Source organism: Lytechinus variegatus, chromosome 1 (genome assembly GCF_018143015.1).
Source record: "Lytechinus variegatus isolate NC3 chromosome 1, Lvar_3.0, whole genome shotgun sequence".
Lineage (NCBI taxonomy): Eukaryota > Metazoa > Echinodermata > Echinoidea > Temnopleuroida > Toxopneustidae > Lytechinus > Lytechinus variegatus.
This window is the reverse complement of record NC_054740.1, coordinates 32,090,302-32,104,854: the sequence shown is the minus strand read 5'-3', so window position 1 is coordinate 32,104,854 and position 14,553 is coordinate 32,090,302. Positions and strand designations below refer to the sequence as shown.

Below are 14,553 nucleotides of genomic sequence, written 5' to 3'. Positions count from 1 at the left end.
TGCACTGACTTCGACGGGACTGGTTAGGTATTCATGCTGGCCCGTTGTCATGGTTGTACCGATTCCAGCCAAATTTCGGTTGCGGATACTCCTTCACTTATAACTATGAAAACCAGTGGCGTACCTAGGATTTTCCACAGGGGGAGGGGGCAAATTCGACCAGAAAGAAAAAATTGACAAGGAAAAAAAAGAAAAAAAAAGGTCTTCAACCACAAATACAGGATTTCGTACCATAAAAAAAAAAAAAAAAAAAAGCTCGTCGGGGGGGGGGGGGGGGAGACTGCCCCCCGAGTACGCTAGTGATGAAAACGGTGAAATGAATAATTCTGTTTTAGAACAGTCCCACGCATTGTCTGTGGACTAAATATAACACCATAACATATCAGTTTTATGTCTTGTTCATTGTGTGCCGTTGTGAAGTTTTCGCTCCGCGTCATATGGATGATTCAAGAACATAGAAAATGTAATGCCAAATGGACCTTCATGACAAAGAATAACCAAGAAGTCTTTGTCAAATATTGGCTAATCAAAACGACATCTTCGTCTTTGACTCTAGACAAACGACATATTTGCAATCTTTTCGTCAGCTTCGAAAATTAGGACGAAACTGCTGACCGGCGCGCGGTTCACCAATTTTCGGCAAAGACTTCCAGACTGCTTTATCATCTGACATATTTTGTCAATACTTTGTCATTTTACTGTGTCCTTGAACCCTCCGTGCGTCGCGGAACGAAATCTACCTAATATCGACAGATATGTGTGCTATGTAAATCTTAAATCATTATTATTAAAAACAATTCGTTGCGAGGTTTCTCATATCGACAGATCATGTGTGTTATGTAAATCTTAAATAATTATTTATACCAATTCGTTACTTATATTCAAACAATTTAAGGGTTGTCACTAAAGAGGACTTGATTGCACATAATTTTTAGATGTATTCGAAATACATCTTATACTCCCATTTCGAGTCTTGCTTCAGTTTTGCCTCGGTGTACTCTTTCATTTCGTGCATTTTAAGTAGACAGAACTCCTTCATGAACTCATCACCAAGAGCTGATCTTATAACATCATCCTTAGAAAACGCCTCTAAAGCTTCGTTCATGGTAGCAGGCAAGATGGCCGTATCGGCGGGAACATTACCAGGGAGATAGGCGTTGTTTTCGATGGGTTGAGGTGGGACAAGTTTTCGTTGGATCCCATCAATCCCAGCAGCGATTGTGGCTGCGATAGTGAGGTAGGGGTTGCTGCCACTGGCACCCATTCTATTCTCGATGTACGTATCGGCGCCACCTCCGACCTTGACACGTAACGCACAGGTTCTGTTGTCGAGTCCCCAGGTGGCATTGTAGGGTGCAAAGGAGTTGGCTTCAAATCTCTTGAGGCAGTTCACGGTAGGTGCCATTAAGATACTCAGGGCCGGGGCATGTGCCAGCAGCCCAGCTATCCAATGACAGGCAATCTTTGACAAGCCGAACGGTTGATCCTCAGAATAAAGTAGGGGGCGCTGTTGGGTCATATCCCACAAGGAATGACAGACATGGGCTGAGCTCCCGTTCAGTTCGGCCCATGGTTTGCTCATGAAGCTAGCCACATAGCCCCTCTGCATAGCCACTTCCTTGATAGTTGTCTTGTAGGTGTAAGCATTGTCTGCAGCCTTGATACCGAATGCTGGTTTGTATGTTATTTCCACCTGCCCTGGGCTCTTCTCCGTATCCATCATCTCCGCATCCACACCAACGGCAGGTAGAGCTTGTAGAAGAGATCGAATCAACAGAGGATCCGTGTAGTTGCGCACCGTGGCTCGAAGGTTGAAATCTTGGGTTAACGGCTGCCCAGACTGTCTGTCAACGATGTAGAACTCGTGCTCATGTGCCGTTAGCAGGGACAGTCCCATCTTCGAGAGGCGATCTACCTGTTTTCTTGCCAATGTTCTAGGAAATAGATCAACTGTTCTTCCTTTCAGAGTGGGCTCTAAGATCACTCTTGCTGTATTGTCACACCATGGCAAAACTCGAAATGTCGATAGGTCGGGTGTCCAAACTGCATCGCAGTAATCTCCTTGGATAATGTACTTCGCCTCATCTACAGGGCGCCCTCGACAGTCCATGCCCAGGTGCGCAATCGGAATATTGATGCCTTTGCGCGACTTGTCTCGGAAGTGACGTGATGGTATAATCTTTGACCTTGCAATACCGTGAAGGTCACCAAATTCAAAGCGGACAAACTCTATGTCTTTTTCTTGGATTATCTTCATGATGTCGTCTAAACTGAGATTCAAGGAACTGTCATCTAAGTTGTTCATCTGTGAAATAAAATAAGAAAAATTGAACCTGTTTGTATTAGAAATATCTTAAACACTTCTCAAATCCAACTTTTTACATTACTGACAAACATAATTAAAATGGAGACATTATAAGCCTGAATAGGTTTATAGGAAATAATCCACCCTTTAATTTGATAGCTCATTGATTTGGAAGAGTACATGAAAGTGTCTTTCTAATTACGTTATCAAGTCAATTATACACTGTATAATTATGTTTAGTCTTTCCAACAGTGCTTTAAAATGTTGAAAAAGTTAGGGAGTGTGTGTTGATGAAGTCGTGTACTTGCATGAGTCTGGGATAGAGAGAGATAGAGAAATAGAGATAGGGGGGGGGAGGTATCAATCTATATTTTATTAAGACTATGCAAAGGAGAACGTATTTTCTTTTGTTTATGCTAAAACTTTAATGATGAATGCTCATTCAAACATTAAGAAGTTCAAAATGAACGCTTAGAATCCATTTAGTTTAAAGTCAAAGAAATATGAGGCGTTAAAAATTTATTGCAGAAGAACGTTTTGGAGACAAATAATTATAAAACCCGGGAATAAAACACCCTATAAATTGCGGGCTATCGATATGACAATGATATTCATTTTAGTATGGTAATACCCTCGGTACAGGAGGTGTTACATTTACAGCTAAATCCATAAAAACCATTTCGATCATCCTTCCCCGGCATCCTTCTAAATAATTTTGCATAGGTAGATAAATAGCCAGAGTATATACATTATCAAGGCTATTGCAAAATGCATTACATCAATCAAAATAACTTATGACGTCACAATTAAATCCAAAATATGTAGGCCTTTATCATGAATTATTGACATCATGAGGTTGTCTGTGATACTGTTGCACATTACGGTTAAAAAATATCTACTATCTCATTGCCGTAAATTCATAGCTAGGAATGAATTTGGGTATTATCTGTTATCTTTGACTCCTGTGTGGACATACGTGTACGTTGGGAGAATTCGTTGCTGAAGCAACAAAACTGAAATGATAAGATTTAAAAAGTTATTGTAAACGTTTCTATGTGAATAATTTAATGTTTTTTGAAGAGCGCTTATAAATGAAAGATTAATTGCGAAATATTTTGGGACATGTAACATTTTATGATATTTTCACACTGCCCCCCCACCCAACGTAGATATAATAAAAATCACAGTTATTTGCATTGTCAGAAAAAAGATCCGTCATACCATGTCCAGGGTCCTGTAACATGAAGGTTATGCGATTAATCATACGCTTGATTTTCACGATTGATTGTACATTGTACTGAATGGAATCAATCGTAGAAAATTGTTCTGCGATCATTGCTAAGCTTTGTGTTACGGGTCACAGATGTCAGAAAACTTTGGATAATGTTAATTGCTGAATTTTGTCATACACATCTTCGTGATCTTAATCTTAATAAGGCTTAACAATACACATTTCAAGAGTATAATATAATATCGTAAAAATAACTTACCTTAAACTCTGACGATATACGTTTCCTCTAAGAAAATGATGACAAGAAGATCAAACGAAATCACAATTCCGGTTCTCTGTTACAAAGGCCGTTCTTCCACTTTTAGATAAAACTGTCAGTATTGGTGAGTTTGGGTTTTGTGCTCTAACTGCGCTTTGATCCTTTTAGTTTTGAATGTCTCGAAAAATCACTCTCATTTAAAACAGTTCATATTGTGTCGTACCTGTTAACTCTTCTGATTGGAAAACAATCCGTGTTCGACATCGTTTTCAACGTTGAATTATATTTTGTCGTTTTATACCGGAAGAGAAAACCACCAATCCTTTAGCAACGTCGGAGAAAGTAGAAGAAAGGTATGAGAGACCATTAGAAGAGGCAGAGAGACAAAGAGGATGAGAGATAGAGGGGGAGAGAGAGACGGAGAAAGAGAGGGAGGAGGGGGGGGGGAGTTGAAGAGGGGGACGGGAGAATTACAATAAATGTATTAAAGGCAGATACATTTTCGGGGAGGGGATGGGTGGACGAGGACAATGACCCTTACCCATCCTTAACACACCTGACCAATGCGCGCGCAGGTCTCTCTATGGCAAAGATGGAGAACTGTCCATAGAAAATGGGACGATACTATGTCTTGCATGATTTTAGAACACATTTATCCCCGAGAGAATACATGACGTTATTTATGAACTTCTGTAGGTAAACGCAGAAGTTTATTGGCGGGTTTTGTCATCTTTAATAATCTCCAAACGGTGGGGCTCGCCCAGTGAGCTGGAAAATGACAGCGGCAGATGTAGCCGTTCACACCGTTTCCTACCACTCCACCTCCAACCAGCATCCAGCTTATTATCTCATCTGGTCCCTCATGGGAGTGAGTTGGGTGTGAAGCCTTAAGCGGCATCTTTACTAGTGCCTGTTGGTGTGAAATTTGCAGTGTAATAAATATTAACAACGATGAACACATTTACTTGATCTTGTTTCACCTAGACGTCTGCTCTAGTCTCGTTAAAGGCCAAAGTCGGCCCCAACATAAGTTTATTTGAACCTATCAAAATCAACCAAGTATAACGATGAAAATTCCATGGAAACTGGACAAAAAATAAGAAAGTTATGGGCTTTTTAATATTTTCGTACAGAACAGTCAGGAATAGTATACAGGGGCGGCCGCCCCATTGATTTTTTAAGTAGGGGAAAAATAATGGAAGAAGAAAGGATTCATCTTGGTTGTGTATAAATCTAAAATACCCAATTTATAATATAGAGTAATAATATAGGGTATTTATATTGCGCACATATCCACCTTGTTAGGTGCCCAAGGCGCTCCTATATTACCCGGCTAAGCTAGGCGTTCATAGCCCAAACAGCTTTTTAAGGAATTACTTCCTACCGGTACCCATTTACCTCACCTGGGTTGAATGCAGCACATTTTGGATCAGTTTCTTGCTGAAGGAAATTACGCCATGGCTGGGATTCGAACCAACGACCCTCTGTTTCAAAGTCCGAAGACTAATCCACTGGGCCACAACGTTCACACTTCGTCTTGTATCGACGCCGCCCCTGAAATTTGTATATAATAATCCGTATAATACTTCGTCTATAAATAATGAAGGTATAACATACTTTCCTTTTTATCATCTGATTTCGATGATATTGCCTATTTTTATGCCTTTTTATTTTCCTTTGTTTATTCAAATCAATTTGTTTGGATGGCCATCTAAACGAATTGATTTGAATAACAAATGGAAATAAAAAGGCATAAAATTCACCTGCAATCTCGTCAAAATGGCGGAAATTTGTAGCTGCTTTTCCGAAAGTCAGACCTACTCATAATATTTGCGACGGCATGGTCTTATTTCATCTTATTTATGTGTTATAAAACCCTTCCATATTGCAATACTATACTGCAATTAAAGGTAGTTGTTCAGTAATGCTTATATATATAATTCTGAAATAGGGTATTTCGATAGAATGAGGAAATAAAAAGGAATAATGAGGAAGTTATATAAGAGTGAGATATATTGGGTTTCTTCCTTCTTACACGCAAACTTGTTAAATGAAAAACCTGGCTACTCGCATTAATTTTGATTTGATAATCACATTTATTTGAAATATTCAGTGACATATGAAAAAGGTGTAGAAAAAATTTGATGTTTTTCATAACAACATAATGTTACTAGTATGTGGAAATGCCAAAATATAAATGAATTTCAAAAAATTAATAGGAAAATATGACCAACAGCTGGCGCTGTTCCCGAATGACTATGCTATGCACATTGATCGGTAAAACAAAACCAAAAAATGTTCTCCAAAGTATATTGCTATGTGATTTTGATGGCTTGCGGAGAAACAAATTTAATGTAATCAGTTGCGAGCCCTTATTTTGTTATATAACAAAACAAATAAACAGTGGAACATATTAATGGCGAAGTGGGGGAGGGGGGAGAGGGTCGTTGGTTGGGTTAGCAGTAGGCACCATGAACATGAAAGAACAGAATACTGCATGTACTCTAAAAACCTCACGAGTCGGGAAAATTGGATTCAAAGTTCCCACCTGAAATAAAGTCAGGTGCTAAACAGTCACACAAACTACACTATTTCCAGATCTGTCCTAGTATTTTATTATATTCCGAATGGCATAATATCATCTTTCGATTTGTTTCGTTGGTGCGACTATAACTTGTACTGTAAGTATCCTACAAATAAAAAAAATCTATATTCATTCCCACTCTTTCCTACTGTATGGAATATACCTGTCACATTCCAAACATTATTTTCTCGACTATTGTTTACCTTTTATATGATTCAATGTGTCTATGTTGAGTAATCTAGATCGGCCTTTCCCCGTCTGCTTGTTTTTTCTGTAGCTATTCATCATTTTTTCTCTCTTCTCTTCTCCAACAGTTTTCCTTCCCTTTATCACGATTATGTTCTCGTTGTATTTTTTTTTATCATAATGGTTTATGATCATGATGATGACTTTTTCTTTGATTCGACTGCCATGACTGTTGTCGGAATTTCTTTGAAATTATGCTTGCTATCTTCCATCTCTCTCCCTCCCCTTGTCTCTCTCCCTCTCTATTTCTTTCATTTTCCATCTCCACTCTCTCCGAGGCTCTCTCTTTTTTTTCTAAGGACCATGCTGGTCATATATCACTGGAAACTCTCTGGGTAGTAGTAGTTCACTCACGCAAGTTCATGACCTGTGACGTAAACGACCTCCCACCAACTAGAGTTAAATCTCATTGACGCTCACGAGAATCTCATTTCACATCTCACTCTGTATACGAAAAGACACTCATATTCAGCGGATTTCGTACTTCATTAACCAACTCGGACCATGACGACGAACGTTAGAAATGAGATATCCAGATCATTTTAGAATGGAAACAATTTATTGATAAGATAATACTGATGGCTTTATACATTGATGATGTTCATCATGATGAAACAAAAAGACTGAAGGGGGATTAGGGATGCTTACCTTTCATCACATTATCATTTAAAAAAAGATTTTGACATTTAATCTAAAGTGAAACCTTTTTGTTTCCCCCAAGAAAAATGCTTAATTATTCAGAAAGTAATAACCGACTAAAAGAGAGGAAAAAAATGCAGATATCTAGCCACTTATTTTGCTCGGCTTCGCAGGAAACGTTGGACTGGGGAAAGTGCTTCTGGTAGTGGTAGTGACCTTGACTTTCTTTTTGTCAATTTTAAAATCATTTTTTTTCCCTCCTTGTATACAGGGTTTGACATGATGACCACTGCTTCCCATCCGCCAAATACGCACATGGGTGATGATGACGTCACAGCTATCAGTACACCGTCCATGTGTAATGATCAATCCTCTCAATGTATAATCCTCGGTTATTCTCAGCTGAGAAGAAGTCACGTTGCCTCATAAGGCAATGGTACGCTGCTGGAGGGCGGACGCGCATTCCTATATCGTTCCCTGGGATAGTTCCTCCTATAGTCTTCTGTGATGTTATCCATCGAATACGAGATCGTCACTAGCTTAATGGACGTCATTGATCTCAACACTGTACATGCCTGGAGCAAATTCAAAGGTAAAAGACAAAAATCGAATTATGAATATCAATATCTCGCTGATAGGCCTATATAAGGCCAAGTCGTATAGTGTTTCTGCACCGTCAATTTCATCGAACAGCCAGGCCTAAGCATTTTTTCCAAAATGACCGATTCATGGGATAATACTACATAATTGAAAAATTAATAAATAATAAACATGATCAAATATTATTCTATTCTGAGTTGTCAACAGAAAGCTGGAATATATTCAATTCATCATCGTCTGACGAGGGGGGGGGGGTGAACCGGTGGCTACCACTGGTGCTTATGCCTATAAAAACATTCTGGCACCTATCGAAGGGAACAAAGAATAAACGGTCAACAATGCCAACGACATGCTAAGGGGGCGGCCGAAAAAATATATTATGTTGTTTCATTTTACAAAAATCACAATAAAAGTTGTTTGCCTAGTTATATTTCCGCATTGTGAAGGGTAAATAATTCTTGATGTAATTCTAATCTATTTGACAAATTTCACATTTATTTATTTTGCAAAATATTTATTAAATGATGAGTTCGGTTTCTGCTTTCTTTACCAATCTTCTCTAAGAATAAAAAGTAGATCACTCTAAAATTAGATGAAAGACATGTCTTTAGTTGATATACCCGGCCGTGGATTAGTAAAAAGGAGTAAACAAGAGCTCATTTTTACTACACAATATTGAAGAAGGCGCTGAAAACTACATACATGATGCAATGTTCTAGTTTATTATTGTTCTTTCCCCTCCCATCCCCAGAAATAAAGAAAACAATATTCAAAGGGGTATAATAAGGTCGCGAGAGAAGAATGTATTCTTTATTATGCAAGAGTTTGTCGTTGCTAGGAAACCATTCCTCACTATGTTTCCAAAGTCCAGTGATGGTGTTTACGTTTCTTGTAGACACTGCGGACCCACACGTAGCTGAAAAGGAAATCAATTTGTCGTTTACATTTAAAGTCTCTGGAGATTGCCAGTGATTGTGCAAACATACCCCACCCCCCAGTGCGAAGGAAAATGTAAACATGAACTTAAAGGACAAATCCACCCCAACAAAAAGTTGACCTGAATAAAAAGAGAAAAATCCAACAAGCACAACACTGAAAATTTCATCAAAATCGGGTGCAAATTGGGAAATTTATGACATTTTAAAGTTTTGCTTAATTTCACAAAACAGTCATGTGCATATCTCCCGGTCGGTATGCAATGAGGGAACCGATGACATCACTCACTATTTATTTTGTATTTTATGAAATATGAAATATTCTAATTTTTTCCTCATTGTCCTGTAAAACAAAGTTTTACTTCGCCCTGAACATGTGAAATTCACATTATGTAACATTTTATGGTTCAGTCAAGTTGGCCCTTGTTAAATCTGTAAATATTGAAATATTGTATGATTCAAAGAAACAGTGAGTGAGGGACATCATCCACTCTCTAATTTGTATATCACTGAGTTCTGTATAACTATTTGGTGAAAAATAAGCGAAACTTATAAATGTCATAATTTTCTTATTTTACATCTGATTTTGATGAAATTTTCAGCATTATGCTTGCTTGATTCTTTTCTTTTGATTAAAAGCAATATTTTTCTGAGGTGGACTTGACATTTAAAGTACATCGACAATATTTAAAGGGGAAATCAGCGCCGAGGTTGAGTTAGTTCGAATTACAGAGAAACTAAAGGATAATAAAGAGAAGCACATTAATGAACGTTTTGCGAAAATATATCAACGAAAAAAAGAATTATGAATTCTTAACATTTCACTACGTGACGTCATAAGAAGCGGCCCTCCCATATCATCTAATATAATAATTTTCATTTCTGAAAAAAAATCAAACTTGATTATCGGTTTTAGATCTTAGTATATCTTCCATGATGTGAATGCAGCTAGTGAAACTGAAAAAGATGGAGAAACAATATTGCAAGATTCAATTTAACAAAAATGAGGATATTCAATTTTCTTGTATATGCGTGCTTTTATTGTGTGTAAACCAAGACAGAGCACTTTCAAATCGTTTAGTTTTTACTTAAGTAGGCCTATATACAGTGCGTATCAAAAAAAGTTTACACCTCGAAAAAGCCCTGGGTATTAAAAAATATACAACATGTGGGTATTTTTTCACATATAATTATGGGTTTGGGTCTCATCTATCCAATGAAAGTAAAAGTTTTGACAGAATGTTACACTTGAGTGAGCACTGTCCATTTTTGTAAAGCTCGCAGAAATCTGTTTGCGCAGAAATGCTTGTTTTCACGCTGTGTCAAGGGGAAAGGGCGAAATCAAATTAACCCTTCGAAACATTTCTCATAAATTTCCCTAGCACTTTTAGCCAATTGAAATAATATGGATACATTCAAGCATTTTGTAACAATTTTGCCGCCCAAATTTGAAATTTCAACACTTAGTAAGCACAACCTTTACCCCTTTTGTGCCAGCTAGATCTGAGGACATAACTGAATCTGAACAAAATTTTATATCAGACATCTCCAGCATTTTTTACTAAGTTTTTATCATTTAAAGTTGGTTTACATTTCATTTTTCATTTAATACTTGTTTCTCCACACTTTTCCCAAGCTTGGCAATGATTAACAAAATGAAAATCAAGCCTAAGCCATTTCATGTAAATCACAGCTCAGTGTAAAGCAAATATCGTCACGATGGACTCGGTGTGTGGGGGAGTGGGGTGGGGCGCAATGCACTCTTCGAACTGTTTTGGGCAAGGAAACAAGTTTAAAAAGGTAAAAGATATCTTCAAATCAATTTTACTATAGCTAGAAAAAAAAATCATTTTTCACCAACTTTTCAAAAGTAAGTGGTGCTCACTCAAGCGGAAATATTTTTCGACAGTTATATCGTCACTTGCTTAAATGGATCTGTACCAATGCTAAAATGTGGAAAAATCGTCAGGATATTACAAATGTATAATTTTACAGGATTTTTTTCTAAGTGTAAACTTTTTTTTTGATACGCACTGTATAACACGTTCTTATTTAATGGGAAAGTGTTTTCATGGGTTCAGGTGATGGAAGCTCAACACGTTAATTCATAAAAATGGACTTGAAATAACGATATTATATGTGTCTTTTATGCTATGAAAAGTCCCGGATCCACCCAGAAAACCAACATCGCGGCCTTACACCCCTCCACTGTGTCCCTAGTAATGCTTGCCTGTATACGTGTGTATTACAAAACGATGGAGTCACGTGACAATGACTCCATAACAATCCTAACTCCATCGGGAAGGGGCTAACAAGAGGGGGACCTAGATCCTTCGACTTAAAAACGCCCCGGTGGAATCTCAACGAATGACATTCATGTTGCGGTGTGGATTGATATGTTGAGTAATTGAAGGGAGTTAAATACTCTGAGACATTGATGGGGTGTGGATCTGCACGTATAACCTTTGTAGGAGTGAGATATACAACCTTTTATAAAATCATAAAGTTACATCTGGTTCTTGGGAATGATTCATATTCAGATAAATCAATGCTAGGGGATATCTCCCGCAAAGCCACTTATTGGTATATCAGTCACACCAATGAGAGCGATTCCAGACCGATCAAAGCTATTACGTTATTTCCAATGGCATATCATCGTTCGGTTTGGAGTCGGTTTTCTTGGTGTGACTGTATCATCAGAGAACATATGCTTCGATTTACAATTGGGAGGGATCTCATACAATATTTCCTAAGTGTAGTTTTCGTTCTGATGATTTGGTTATTTCACCTGTAAATCTTATTCACGCAGGGGAAACAAATTTCAGAATAATTTCGTTCTGATAATTAAGGATAAAACTCCCCTATGAAGCTAAATTAGATATTAAAAAAGAAAAAGAAAAGATCCCCAAGGAAAGAAGGTTACAGTGTGTACCGTTAAAGATATCACACTAAGAGAACCTCTCTAGTTCAAAGGAGGTCAAGTTGCACTAGCCACTGGTCGAAGAAATAGGCTCATTATCTGGTGACCCTGATGCTCTTAATAACTTTGAACTTTATTTTGCATCCCCATGTCCCCTGTAGATGATAAATAAAGCCATAGATTCAGATATAGCACCGTAATTAAAGTCATTTTAAAACAGTTAAAGATATATATTTTTACATGTACTTTTGGCAAAATATCCATACGGTTATGAACTGCATTTTATTAAACTCTAAATTGAAATATAATTGTAGAAGATCAGTTCACTTATAGGGACTGCAAGAACTTAAATTCATCATACTAAGAACTCTATTTATACTTGTCATACATGTATTTCGAAAACAACCTGGAATTGATAAAGGTTATTTTTTTAATTAATTGTTCTTCTGTCTTTTCGATAATTATACGGTGATGCACTTCTCTTAATAATCACCATTGCCTCTCAAATACTTATGATATTGCGTTATTCTATTTTGTTTTGTTTTCTTTAAGGTCCATCACTATAATGTCCGCTCAAGATGTTATCGATGCTATCAACGAAGGATCGACAGTTGACGAAATCAAACATTTAATCGACGAGTACAACATCGACGTTGATGAATCGGTGGGCGAGTTACGATTACGCGCAATCCACCATTCTGTATTCAAGGACAGACTCGATTGTGTAAAGTTGTTCCTCAGTCATGGATGTGATATCAATGCTCGAGACCAGTGCGGATTTACCCCTTTACACATCGCTGCAAGGTACAACCGAGCTGACATGGCTAATGAATTGATCACGCTTGGTGCGCACATCGACGCATCGGATTCTCTAGGGTGTGCGCCACTTCACCATGCCTTGCAGAAGGGCCATTACAACTGCTCAGAGGTGCTTCTTCAACACGGAGCAGAAGCGAACACGTTTTATAAGACAATCGGCTATGAGATACATGCTTTGCCTGGCATATATTCAGACTGCTTGGAGCTGTTGCTAAGTTACGGTGCCGATCCCGATGCACGGGACACCCAAGGCTTTGTACCGTTACATCACGCCACGCGAGCTCGGAATAAACTCTACGTGTACATTCTCCTGAAGAACGGTGCAGACCCTGACGTGCTTACCCTCACCACTGCTCCTGAGTTACAAGGGAAAACACCATTGCAGCTGGCCATTTTCGCTCCCTGTAAAAGCATTGTCGAGCTCCTACTTCTTTATGGTGCTAACCCAAACTGTAAAGACGAACATCGCAATACACCTCTTCATCATGTCGCAGCACGTGGTCATATGGAAATAGCCAAATTGCTTATTGATCATGGCGCCATTCTGACTGCACGCAATACGCTTAGATACCACCCACTCCACAGAGCATGCGGGGCGGGAGCCACTCCAGAAATGATCGAACTTCTCCTTGAAAACGGTGCTTTCGTTAACTCTACAACGTCACTGTTAGAAACCCCAGCCAAATGTCTACTATCCCATTGGCAAGAGGTCAATGAAGACATCAACGGCAACGGCGCTGGTGGTGACGGCGCCGACGTTGTAATGAAAGGTAGAGATGAACAATGTTTCCAGCAGATATTGCGTCTTCTAGATTACGGAGCGCGGATTACAGTGAGTACTAGACAGCACGATGCCTTTAGTATCATTAAGTGGTTACCATCTCTTTCGAGAATGAAACTGACTCGTTACTTATTGCTGGAAGCTTCTGTTGACACCAGGCTCCTCAATCCGGAAGACAAGATGCAAGTCGAATACACTTCAGCTGAGTTTCAAGACGTTTTTAGTAGAGCGACCAATCCACTTTCGCTGCGCCAGGCGTGCAGGCGAATCATCCGAAAAGAACTGGGGAAACGAAATCTTCCAGAGGCAGTGAAACAATTGCAGGTGCCGGCTATCCTGCAATCTTATCTAATTTTTCGTTCATACTAAACTTTTTTTCTTAAACAGAGTGAGAATATTTCGGTAAAACCCCAAACATCACTAAAATCGTTATACCATGTATACCATGAGCCTCCTTCACCACATTATCTCTTAAGGCCTACCACATGGTCCCACAGTTCTCACTTCCTAAAAGTGCCCCAAATACCCTTTCGTGGTACTGGTAGAAGTACAAGGTTCTCAAACACTTTCACGCAAATATATTATTAAGAACAGGTCAAGTTTAAAGACAGATTGGCATTCTTTCAGTAAACTCCTTCCTATTGGTTTCGGAGTGTCGGAATCATTTATGCTATTAAATGACAAAAATGTTTGGTTCCTACTTTCTTTTCAAACATGTCAGACATGTCAGAGGCCATATAGAGTATATTTCTTTTATTTTGTAATGTTGATATTTGATGAAATAAATTCTATTGGATGAAAATAAACTATAACGGTTCCATGTCTACTCATATATAAAATAATGACCTGTTTGTCATTGATACAGTACAACTGAAACAACAAAGAACTCAATAAAAACAAATGCACTTTTCGATATGTGTTGAACTTGACAAGCCCGTTCCCAGTGAAGATATGATCTTTGACAAAGGAAGAGTCATCTGTAACAAGAACAAGTAGTATATGCCTCGAGCAGCTCTTCTGTGACATACAGGGACCTTGGCGAATCTTCAGTCGTAGATTGTAAGCATGCTCGTTGGTTCTCTACATGGTATTTGTACTGAATACAAATACGATCACTTCACAGATGAAAAAAATAAGGAAAATGAAAAATGGTGGAAAAATTCACACTTTATACCAAAACATGTGTAATTGAAAAGTATGGAAGCTTAAAAGTGCCACCCAGATGCTCATATAA

At 38.4% G+C, this 14,553-nt stretch overlaps 2 protein-coding genes across 2 annotated transcripts; one reads left to right on the top strand and one right to left on the bottom strand.

Moving 5' to 3' along the window:
- Window positions 1-285: 285 nt before the first annotated feature.
- LOC121406415 (lengsin-like) lies at window positions 286-4,166 on the bottom strand. The gene is made up of 2 exons (XM_041597442.1): window positions 3,796-4,166; window positions 286-2,305 (listed from the first exon to the last, which is right to left on the bottom strand). The coding sequence occupies exon 2, from the start codon at window positions 2,303-2,305 to the stop codon at window positions 932-934; it is 1,374 nt and encodes a 457-aa protein (XP_041453376.1). The 5' UTR covers window positions 3,796-4,166; the 3' UTR covers window positions 286-931.
- Window positions 4,167-7,585: 3,419 nt separating this feature from the next.
- Window positions 7,586-14,141, top strand: LOC121411502 (poly [ADP-ribose] polymerase tankyrase-2-like). Its single transcript, XM_041604270.1, has 2 exons — window positions 7,586-7,856; window positions 12,272-14,141. Exon 2 carries the CDS (start codon window positions 12,285-12,287, stop codon window positions 13,686-13,688), a length of 1,404 nt encoding a protein of 467 aa, XP_041460204.1. The 5' UTR covers window positions 7,586-7,856; window positions 12,272-12,284; the 3' UTR covers window positions 13,689-14,141.
- The last annotated feature ends 412 nt before the right edge of the window (window positions 14,142-14,553 follow it).